Here is a 10,957-nt window from a genome sequence, read left to right on the forward strand (position 1 = left end):
TAGTTGCTTTTTTGTGCTGCTCTTTTTTAAACTGAGTGTATCTGCTGTTGTGTGTGCTGGACGGGCGTCATCTTGCGACTTCCTGTCTGGGACCACAATGAGCGTTCAGGCTTCCAATGCCCTTCCATGAACAGTGTAGCATGGTCAGTTAACATGTTTGACCACCTCGCACATGATCTAATGAAGTTATTGACCTTTGAGGGAAAAATGGTCTCTTGTTGCAGGGGTACCAATGCCAGCTTCATGAGTAAACTTAATAGTCCACAAGAGCGACCCTTAAACCCATGGGGGCCTGGGTCTAATGAACTTTCTATGCAACACTGGTTCTCACATGTAACATTTAAGAAGGAATATCTATTTTAAAGGTTAGATAACCTCATGCAGGCAATGCTTTTAAGACCATGAATTCACAAAAGACCACCACAAATAAAATGAAAAGCAATGCATCTCATGAGTTATTGAGTCCATACAACGGACAGGAAGGCAGACAACCACGATAGTGCATTTTGACCTTAGTGTGACGCACAGCACAAAGCAATATACATCAGTGGGAAAAGATAAAAGGTCTACATAACAAACTACCACCTAGAGTTCTACAGATCAGTCCATTAAGTAATAATTCCTTTGCTCGACCCCAGCTAGCTTACATGGGTCTCATCAGGACAATTATAAAATGGGAACATCTGAAATATCCCAACGAATAGGACTGTTTCAGCATGAATGAAACCTGGAGACAACAGTGACACCCGAGTGAATAAGTGTGGTAATGTAGGGTAATACTTACTCCGGGGAGGCCAACCCCCTTGAAGTAACTTGAGGTTGGAAATAAATAAACACACGGAGAGCAGTACAATTTCCAAAATGTTTTGCCTTCTGAGAAATTAAATGTTCTTTTGTGGAGGACGGTTGTAATTTTCAAGCCAGGCTCTAGAATCAGGCCTGACGCTAGGAGTCAATGCTCCGATTTAGAAGACAGGACGAGAAAACCACAGGGGCGATACCAATGAGAACCACTGTTGTATATGAAGAAGAGAATCGTGAGTAAAAGCCTGCGTAGCCGGGTGCCTCGCTGCCCAAGATTCGAGCAGATCAGATGTTGGTATCATAGACATCGAAGCCTTGCAAGTCTTGCACATCATGATCTATTGACGCAGCCCCTGCCTTTTCATGGAATGTTCATCCTAATTATGGGTCCCAACAGCAAAAGAATCTGCCACGGAATGCATCTGAGAAACAAAACCCATCATGAACAGTAGAGATAGTTCTCCAGTATTGGGGTGTCTTTCATAGATGCACATGCCTGAATCATTCCCCGTCGTTGGAGTGGGAGTGAACGACAGGGAATGATTGAGGCATGTGCATCTATGAAAGACACCAATACTGGAGAACCACAGATTACAGGTAAGTAACTATTGTTCGTTTGTAATAATGGTCTTCTCGGTTGAACTCTGAGATTCAGCCTTAACACCTTGAGATACCAAAAGGTGCTTTGCGGAGAGCCACCTCATTATTTGCTGGATGCTTCTCCTGAAGTGATCAAGCTGTATCCCTGCGTGCCCTAAAATTTACAAATTGTTTCCCCCATTCTTCAGATTTAATAGGTTATTGACATTCCAGGTCAACATTCTGATGCTATCCTATCCTAATTAAATCCCAAGACATCTAACCCTATATCTGTACAGCTTGGTGTATTTCCGTAGGTAGGTGGGCTTAGGTCACTCCACTGTAGTCATAAGGTACGGGGCGAGTACCATTGTGCCAGGAGACTCGTGCGCCAGAGGGTGGGCAGGGGGCTGAAGAGCCAGCAGTGGCGTACAAGAAGGTAACCAGCTGTCTGCCGGGTCCGCATTGGTGTGCGTTCTTGGAAGTGGGCAGTACCGTGCACGCGCAGTGCTTTTCAGCCGGCACTGCTCACGTACCCACTGGATGGATAGTAGTGTGGCCCCTTCTGGCACAAAGCTATGTGTCCAAATGTGCTCCTCGTATGACGCAGTAGAGAAAGGGGTGTCGGCCGAATTAACTTGAATCAGTATCAGGTGGAGAATGTGTACCTGTGTCGTATTGGGATGGTGGGAGGGGGAAGTCGGTTGCAATCTTCAAAGATGAAGGGTGTGAGAGGGTATGCATTTATCCCAGGGGGTCATGGACATCTGTTTCTGGTTGTAGATCACAGCAGACGAAGCTAAGGAACACTGGGACAATCAGTACGACTTCTCTTTCAAGAGCTGCGTCCACTCTTTATGGTGAGTATGTGAGTCGCCTGCATGTGTGAGAGTTCTTTTTGTACAAGAGAACCTATTTCGTGTGATCTGTCCATATTTGAAGGGTTTTCAAAAGCCCAGAGAGCACAGAGGATGTATTTTGTGTGGAGCCTAGACGGATTTCAAATGAATGAGAGAGAGCATGCCTGCGATCCCATGGGTGCGTTAGGAGCAACATTCTCTCAGTGTGCGCGTTCTATACATTAGACTGAGAGAGTCCTGTGGGATTTGTCGACATTTCACCACAGGACAAACTCTTTACACATATGTTTGCCCTGTGGTGATTGCCTTGTTCGAGGCACGTGAGCTGTCCGCTTTACATGCCACGAACAGATGCTTACTGGGTAAGTAACATTATCCTTTTGATGCTAAGAGAGGCTCGGGCTGCATGGGAACATGTTAAGAGAGGATAGAACCACAGTCGGTTGGATGGAAGATGGGGTGGGGGCTCGGGCATCCACTGTGTTTTACCCAAGTCCTAACATCTTTAAAGTTCCTTCTGCTCCTCCGTTTGCTAGACTGGTCGTGTTCACCCTTTGTGGAAGGAGACCCGAGTTCCTCGATGACGGTGCTTGGGATATGCTGTTGCCTCTCTTTGTTGTTGTGTCAGTTTTCATCTCTCTCCTGCATGAGTTAAGCCACAGCGCAGTTTTAAAGACATTTTCCTCATTTTGCTTTGGCGTAGAAAGACACTTGTGGTGTATTTCTCTGCTAACTAAATTATATTGTTAGTGTGAGCGACTGAATGCATAGATGAGGAATCCCTCTCTTGGTGTTTGCGAGTGTTTCGGTGAGTTAGCCCTACAGGTCAGCGACTGAATGCATAGATGAGGAATCCCCTCTTGGTTTTGTATGTGCCATCAATGCAGGTAAGCGTTTGAATGCATCGATGAGGAGCCCCCTCTTGGTTTTGTATGTGCCATCAATGCAGGTCAGCGTTTGAATGCATCGATGAGGAATCCCCTCTTGGTTTTGTATGTGCCATCAATGCAGGTCAGCGTTTGAATGCATCGATGAGGAGCCCCCTCTTGGTTTTGTATGTGCCATCAATGCAGGTCAGCGTTTGAATGCATCGATGAGGAGCCCCCGCTTGGTTTTGTATGAGCTATCACTCCAGGTCAGCGATTGAATGCATCGATGAGGAGCCCCCGCTTGGTTTTGTATGAGCTATCACTGCAGGTCAGCGATTGAATGCAATGATGAGGAGCCCCCGCTTGGTTTTGTATGAGCTATCACTGCAGGTCAGCGATTGAATGCATCGATGAGGAGCCCCCGCTTGGTTTTGTATGAGCTATCACTGCAGGTCAGCGATTGAATGCATCGATGAGGAGCCCCCGCTTGGTTTTGTATGAGCTATCACTGCAGGTCAGCGATTGAATGCATCAATGAGGAGCCCCCGCTTGGTTTTGTATGAGCTATCACTGCAGGTCAGCGATTGAATGCAATGATGAGGAGCCCCCGCTTGGTTTTGTATGAGCTATCACTGCAGGTCAGCGATTGAATGCATCGATGAGGAGCCCCCGCTTGGTTTTGTATGAGCTATCACTGCAGGTCAGCGATTGAATGCATCGATGAGGAGCCCCCGCTTGGTGTTTGCGAGTGTTTCTTAGAGCTAGCCCTGCAGTGCAGCGACTGAGTGCATAGATGAGGAATCCCCCGCTTGGTGTTTGCGAGTGTTTCTTAGAGCTAGCCCTGCAGTGCCGCGACTGAGTGCATAGATGAGGAATCCCCCGCTTGGTGTTTGCGAGTGTTTCTTAGAGCTAGCCCTGCAGTGCCGCGACTGAGTGCATAGATGAGGAATCCCCCGCTTGGTGTTTGCGAGTGTTTCTGAGAGATAGCCCTGCAGTGCAGCGACTGAGTGCATAGATGAGGAATCCCCCCGCTGGATGTTTGCGAGTGTTTCTGAGAGCTAGCCTTGCAGTGCCGCGACTGAGTGCATAGATGAGGAGCCCCCGCTTGGTATTTGTGTGTGTTTCTGAGAGATAGCTCTGCAGCGTGGCTTCTTGCTCACGAAGGCTGTAGAAATTTGGACCCTGGTCCCACGCGGAAACGACAATGTGTTAGCAAGAGCTGATTTTGCAGTGCAGCGGTGTGCCGAAGGATGCCTATATGTGCATGTAGGTGTATTGTAGAGTGTTCAGTGCTACTGTGGGGATAGTGCAGAGTGCTTGACCACCATAGTGTCTCACACTACAGCAGACGGGTCTGTAGAGCTCATGTCTTGTCTTTTCGTGGCCCACCCCTAGGCATGGAAGCTGCAAGCAGAACGAGGAGGGCAAGCAGTGCTTTGTGGGAATGCGTCTGCGTCACTACTACATGCTGTGCGGAGCCTTGCTGCGTGTCTGGAGCAGGATTGCGGGGGTTATATCGGACGTCACCAGCAACAGCTACCTGCAGATTGTACGGCTCAGGACCAAGGAGAAGAGGAAACAAGTTGGTGAGTGCTGAGGTCGAGTCACTAGCTGCTGCTGTGTGTAGAAATCCAGTCAGCAGGTCCTCGTTGCCCCTCTGGGTAGGAATCTCATCATTGTGTGCTCGGTTCTCACGAGCAGGACCCTGGTCACTGGGCTCTTTGCTCCCAGTCATCAGATTCATCTCACTATATCCTCAGCTCTCCTGTGGGTAGGAATCTAACCCCTGTCGACTCTGATTCTCCGAGAGAGGAATCCCATCGCTGGGTGTTGAGCTCCCAAAATGGGAAGGAATCTGGTCACTATGAGCTCATTTCCATATGAGTAGAAATCCAGCTTCTGGTGCAGGAGCTGTTTTCTGTTGTTGCCTCAGCTGTTTGACCCTTGCCTCCCGCGCTGTTTCTCTTCCGGTGTCTGTCACCGTGTGCTGTTTCCCCTCTCCTACACTGGGTCTGTATCTGTTGCAGTCTCTGCTGCCTGTGCTGTTTCTCTTCCAATGTCTGTCACCGTCTGTGCTGTTTCCCCTCTCCTACACTGGGTCTGTATCTGCTGCAGTCTCTGCTGCCTGTGCTGTTTCTCTTCCAATGTCTGTCGCCATCTGTGCGGTTTCCTCTCCTACACTGGGTCTGTATCTGTTGCAGTGTCTGCTGCCTGTGCTGTTTCTCTTCCAATGTCTGTCTCCGTCTGTGCTGTTTCCCCTCTCCTACACTGGGTCTGTATCTGCTGCAGTCTCTGCTGCCTGTGCTGTTTCTCTTCTGGTGTCTGTCACCGTCTCTGATGTTTCCCCTCTCCTACACTGGGTCTGTATCTGTTGCAGTCCCTGCTGCCTCTGCTGTTTCTCTTCCAATGTCTGTCTCCGTCTGTGCTGTTTCCCCTCTCCTACACTGGTTCTGTATCTGTTGCAGTCTCTGCTGCCTCTGCTGTTTCTCTTCCAATGTCTGTCTCCGTCTGTGCTGTTTCCCCTCTCCTACACTGGTTCTGTATCTGCTGCAGTCTCTGCTGCCTGTGCTGTTTCTCTTCTGGTGTCTGTCACCGTCTCTGATGTTTCCCCTCCCCTACACTGGTTCTGTATCTGTTGCAGTCTCTGCTGCCTGTGCTGTTTCTCTTCTGGTGTCTGTCACCGTCTCTGATGTTTCCTCTCCTACACTGGTTCTGTATCTGTTGCAGTCTCTGCTGCCTGTGCTGTTTCTCTTCTTGTGTCTGTCGCCGTCTGTGCTGTTTCCCCTCTCCTACGCTGGTTCTGTATCTGCTGCAGTCTCTGCTGCCTGTGCTGTTTCTCTTCTTGTGTCTGTCACTGTCTGTGCTGTTTCCCCTCTCCTACACTGGGTCTGTATCTGTTGCAGTGTCTGCTGCCTGTGCTGTTTCTCTTCCAATGTCTGTCACCGTCTGTGCTGTTTCCCCTCTCCTACACTGGTTCTGTATCTGTTGCAGTCTCTGCTGCCTGTGCTGTTTCTCTTCCAATGTCTGTCACCGTCTGTGCTGTTTCCCCTCCCCTACACTGGGTCTGTATCTGTTGCAGTGTCTGCTGCCTGTGCTGTTTCTCTTCCAATGTCTGTCACCGTCTGTGCTGTTTCCCCTCTCCTACACTGGTTCTGTATCTGTTGCAGTCTCTGCTGCCTGTGCTGTTTCTCTTCTTGTGTCTGTCGCCGTCTGTGCTGTTTCCCCTCTCCTACGCTGGTTCTGTATCTGCTGCAGTCTCTGCTGCCTGTGCTGTTTCTCTTCTTGTGTCTGTCACTGTCTGTGCTGTTTCCCCTCTCCTACACTGGGTCTGTATCTGTTGCAGTCTCTGCTGCCTGTGCTGTTTCTCTTCTTGTGTCTGTCTCCGTCTGTGCTGTTTCCCCTCTCCTACGCTGGTTCTGTGTCCGTTGCAGTCTCTGCTGCCTGTGCTGTTTCTCTTCCGATGTCTGTCACCGTCTGTGCTGTTTCCCCTCTCCTGCACTGGGTCTGTATCTGTTGCAGTCTCTGCTGTCTGTGCTGTTTCTCTTCCGGTGTCTGTCACTGTCTGTGCTGTTTCCCCTCTCCTACACTGGTTCTGTGTCTGTTGCAGTCTCTTCTGTCTGTGCTGTTTCTCTTCCGGTGTCGGTCACTGTCTGTGCTGTTTCCCCTCTCTTACACTGGTTCTGTATTTGTTGCAGTCTCTGCTGCCTGTGCTATTTCTCTTCTGGTGTCTGTCACCATCTGTGCGGTTTTCTCCTGCACTGGGTCTGTATCTGTTGCAGTGTCTGCTGCCTGTGCTGTTTCTCTTCTTGTGTCTGTCACTGTCTGTGCTGTTTCCCCTCTCCTACACTGGTTCTGTGCCTGTTGCAGTCTCTGCTGCCTGTGCTGTTTCTCTTCTTGTGTCTGTCACTGTCTGTGCTGTTTCCCCTCTCCTACACTGGTTCTGTGCCTGTTGCAGTCTCTGCTGCCTGTGCTGTTTCTCTTCTTGTGTCTGTCACTGTCTGTGCTGTTTCCCCTCTCCTACACTGGTTCTGTGTCTGTTGCAGTCTCTGCTGTCTGTGCTGTTTCTCTTCCGGTGTCTGTCACCGTCTGTGCTGTTTCCCCTCTCCTGCACTGGTTCTGTATCTGTTGCAGTCTCTGCTGTCTGTGCTGTTTCCCCTCTCCTACACTGGTTCTGTGTCTGTTGCAGTCTCTGCTGTCTGTGCTGTTTCTCTTCCGGTGTCTGTCACCGTCTGTGCTGTTTCCCATCTCCTACGCTGGTTCTGTATCTGTTGCAGTCTCTGCTGTCTGTGCTGTTTCCCCTCTCCTACACTGGTTCTGTGTCTGTTGCAGTCTCTGCTGTCTGTGCTGTTTCTCTTCCGGTGTCTGTCACCGTCTGTGCTGTTTCCCCTCTCCTACGCTGGTTCTGTATCTGTTGCAGTCTCTGCTGCCTGTGCTGTTTCTCTTCCGGTGACTGTCACCGTCTGTGCTGTTTCCCCTCTCCTGCACTGGGTCTGTATCTGTTGCTGCCTCTGCTGTTTCTCTTCCAATGTCTGTCTCCGTCTGTGCTGTTTCCCCTCTCCTACGCTGGTTCTGTGTCTGTTGCAGTCTCTGCTGTCTGTTCTGTTTCTTCTCTGATGTCTGTCATTGTCTTTGCTGTTTTTCCTCTCCTACCCTGGCTCTTTATCTGTTGCAGTCTCTCCTGTCTGTGCTGTTCCTCTGGTGCAGTCTTTGTTCTGTGCTGCTTGGTCTATTCTTGTGTTGCCGTCTGTGCTGTTTCTCCTCAGTTACTTGGGTTGTTTTTCTATTGTCATGTATATTGCTTCCCTCCTGCCGTCTGGCTTCCTCCCCTATTGCAGTTTGTGCTGCTTCCCCTCTGCTGACTTTGCCCTTTCCCCTCTCCTGCCTTGGTTCTATACATATTGCAATCTGTACTGTGTCTCCTCTGCTGCCTGTCTTGTTTCTCTGTTGCCATCTGCGCTGTTTCCCCTCTGCAGCCTGGTTTGCTCCTTGTTTGCCGCCTGTGCTTTATGCCTTCTTTCTGCCTGGTTGAGTCCTGTCTTGTATTATTCGCTGTTTACCATCTGCTGCCTGGTCTGTTCCTCTGACCTAGCCTGAGCTGCTTCCACTGTAGTTTGTTGCTGTCTGGCTCTATTTGCCGTTTCTCTGTGGCTGAATGTACTATTTCCACATTTGCTGCCTGGTCTGTTCCTCTCTTGCAATCACTACAATTCCCCCTGAGATGCCTAAGCTGTTTCCCTTTGATGCTTGAGCTGTTTCTACTCTGCTGGTGTTGCTTCGCCTCTGTTGCCTGATCAGTTTCTTTTTTGCAGTCTGTGATGTTTCCCCTTTGTTGTACCCCTGTTCACCTGTTTCAGTCTGGTCCTTTCCTCTCATTCTGACTTTGCTGTTTCACCTCTACCTCCTGGCTGGTTCCTCTGGTGTTGTCTTTATTATTTCACCCTTAGCTGCCTCCCTCTGCTAATGCATTGCTGTGTTCTGTGCTGTTTTGTCCTCTATCTTGCATTGCTCACAGCTGACACCTGTATTTGTGCAGACAGTCTGTATTATATGTTGTTCCTCCTGCTTTTCTGTGCAGGTTTGTGGTTTTCTGTGCATTCGCTGTGTCCTTTGCAGGATTGGTCTTACAGTTCTTAATGTGTTCTTCACTGCTTGTCTGAGCTGTTTCTATCTTAGGGTTGATTTAACTACATTTGCCCTCCAGTCTCTGTTTAACAACCTTTGTGATGTTTTCTGCCTCAGGTATCAAAATCCCTGAGAACTGCGTGAACAAAGTTCTAGAAGAGCTGAAGCGAATGGACGCCAATGTGAAGCGCAAGCGCCAGGAGGCAGCTCTCGCCAAGGAAAAGGCAAAGCCCCCACCATACCCGCTTCTTCCAGCACATCTCTTCCAGCCTCAGCCGGTGGAACTCATGCAGCCGGCGCAAGGTGCGCACTACCCTCGGCACTTTTTGCAGCAGGATGAGGTTTTAGACTTGACCTACAGCCCCCCAATAGAATGCACATCTGAGGTGGTGAGGAAGGCTGAGCCAGGAGTACCCCAGTTCCTGCCGGAGGCTGCCATGACCCACACAACGTCGCATGGACTTCTAGCATCATACAACTTCCTGCAGCCCTACACGAACCAGCAGCAGACCCCTCTGGGTCACACGTCTTTTCCGAGCCAGGCTCAGAATGAACCTTTGGCCATGCCGCTGGACCTGGTGCAGCAGCCAGCAGAGGAGGACGCGGCACACCAGGACATGAATTTTAAGGAAATTCTAGAGGAAATGTTGAGGACACTAAACGACCCCCCTCAGGACGACGCCCTGGATCGACAGAGTGTCATTCAGTTCGGGGGCGAAACACTAGCTAGCTTCTGGGATGCTGGCTGATTCCAGTGCCCGTGAGACACTCGCGTACAGCAACGTCCCCTGGGACATGGGCTCCGTGCGGAGCAGCCCCAGGCATCCATTGTTTAAAGGGGAGAGCCAGAGGAACTTGTCTTTCTAACAACGTTATTTGTATATTTGGGGGGGGGACCTATAGCTCCTTAAATTTATTTATAAATATATATATACTTTAACACATGAATACATATATATATTTATATATGTATACAAATGTATCTAAATCCTTAATGGTAAAAAAAACAACCCCTGTCTAAGGGGCCTGCCTTAAGATGGCAGTGCTCCTTGCCCTTCCTCTGACCGAACACTTAGTCTCTGACCTTCATGGGCGAGTGGAGCAGACGTCCACAAGACTCGGTCCCAGCACCATCCACACTGAGCCCTGACTTCTGGAGTAGATCGCGCCCTGACCTCTGGAGTAAGTCAAACCCTGACCTCTAGAGTAAGTCGAGCCCTGACCTCTGGAGTAAGTCAAGCCCTGACCTCTGGAGTAGGTCGCGCCCTGACATCTGGAGTAGGTTGAGCCCTGACCTCTGGAGTAGGTTGAGCTCTGACCTCTGTAGTAGGTTGAGCTCTGACCTCTGGAGTAGGTCGCGCCCTGACATCTGGAGTAGGTTGAGCCCTGACCTCTGGAGTAGGTTGAGCTCTGACCTCTGTAGTAGGTTGAGCTCTGACCTCTGGAGTAGGTTGAGCTCTGACCTCTGGAGTAGGTTGAGCTCTGACCTCTGGAGTAGGTTGAGCCCTGACCTTTGGAGTAGGTCGCGCCCTGACCTCTGGAGTAGGTTGAGCCCTGACCTCTGGAGTTGGTTGAGCCCTGACCTCTGGAGTAGGCAGAGGAATCTTTTATGGACAAGTCAAGGGGAGGAGCTGGAATGTGTTGCACCGTCTTGGATGAGCGCAGCAACAGGTGCTCTCTCAGGCTAGAGTGAACATCTTTGACTAGTCATGACAAGGAGCATTGACTCGGCCTTATAAAGGCTTGGGCAGTCTTTGCTCAACATGGCACAGTGGGAGCCCTGCCACTGGAATAGAGGAATAGATGGTGCATTTTTAGCTGAGTGTAACAGAGGGAGCCCTGAATGACACTGAGCAGTCTTGGATGGACACGGCACAGACGGAAAAGTCCTGGATGGATGTGGTAGTGGGAGCACTTGAAACAGGTGAACAATCTTGGATGAGCATGGTAGGGAGAGCTGCTGCTCCCCTTACATTGAACGAGCAATCATGACTCAGTGTGGGATAAGTAGAGCCCCTCCCCTGAAACAGAGTGATATGTTTTGGATGGTCCAGTTGGCAGGAGCCCCGTCCTTGGAATAGATGGTGATGTCTTGGTTGACTGTGGTGTGAGGAGCCCTGGTCCTTGGAATAACTTGAGGCAGTCTTGGGTCACCCTGTCAGCGGCGGCCCCTTCACTCAGCACTCGGTGGAGCAGCCTTGTGTGATCGTGGCAAAGACAGGG

General features: G+C 50.1%; 1 protein-coding gene across 4 annotated transcripts in view; it reads left to right on the forward strand.

Moving 5' to 3' along the window:
• SBNO2 (strawberry notch homolog 2) overlaps positions 1–9,635 on the forward strand; it is a 324,007-nt gene extending 314,372 nt beyond the window's left edge. For all 4 annotated transcript variants that reach the window (XM_078669941.1, XM_078669940.1, XM_078669942.1 and 1 more), the window contains 3 exons: positions 2,167–2,243; positions 4,508–4,698; positions 8,852–9,635. In XM_078669941.1, the coding sequence (XP_078526067.1) occupies positions 2,167–2,243; positions 4,508–4,698; positions 8,852–9,483 (900 nt within the window). In that variant the 3' untranslated portion in view covers positions 9,484–9,635. The remainder of the gene's footprint in view (positions 1–2,166; positions 2,244–4,507; positions 4,699–8,851) is intronic.
• Positions 9,636–10,957: the final 1,322 nt, after the last annotated feature.

This window comes from Lissotriton helveticus, chromosome 12 (assembly GCF_964261635.1).
Source record: "Lissotriton helveticus chromosome 12, aLisHel1.1, whole genome shotgun sequence".
Taxonomy (NCBI): domain Eukaryota; kingdom Metazoa; phylum Chordata; class Amphibia; order Caudata; family Salamandridae; genus Lissotriton; species Lissotriton helveticus.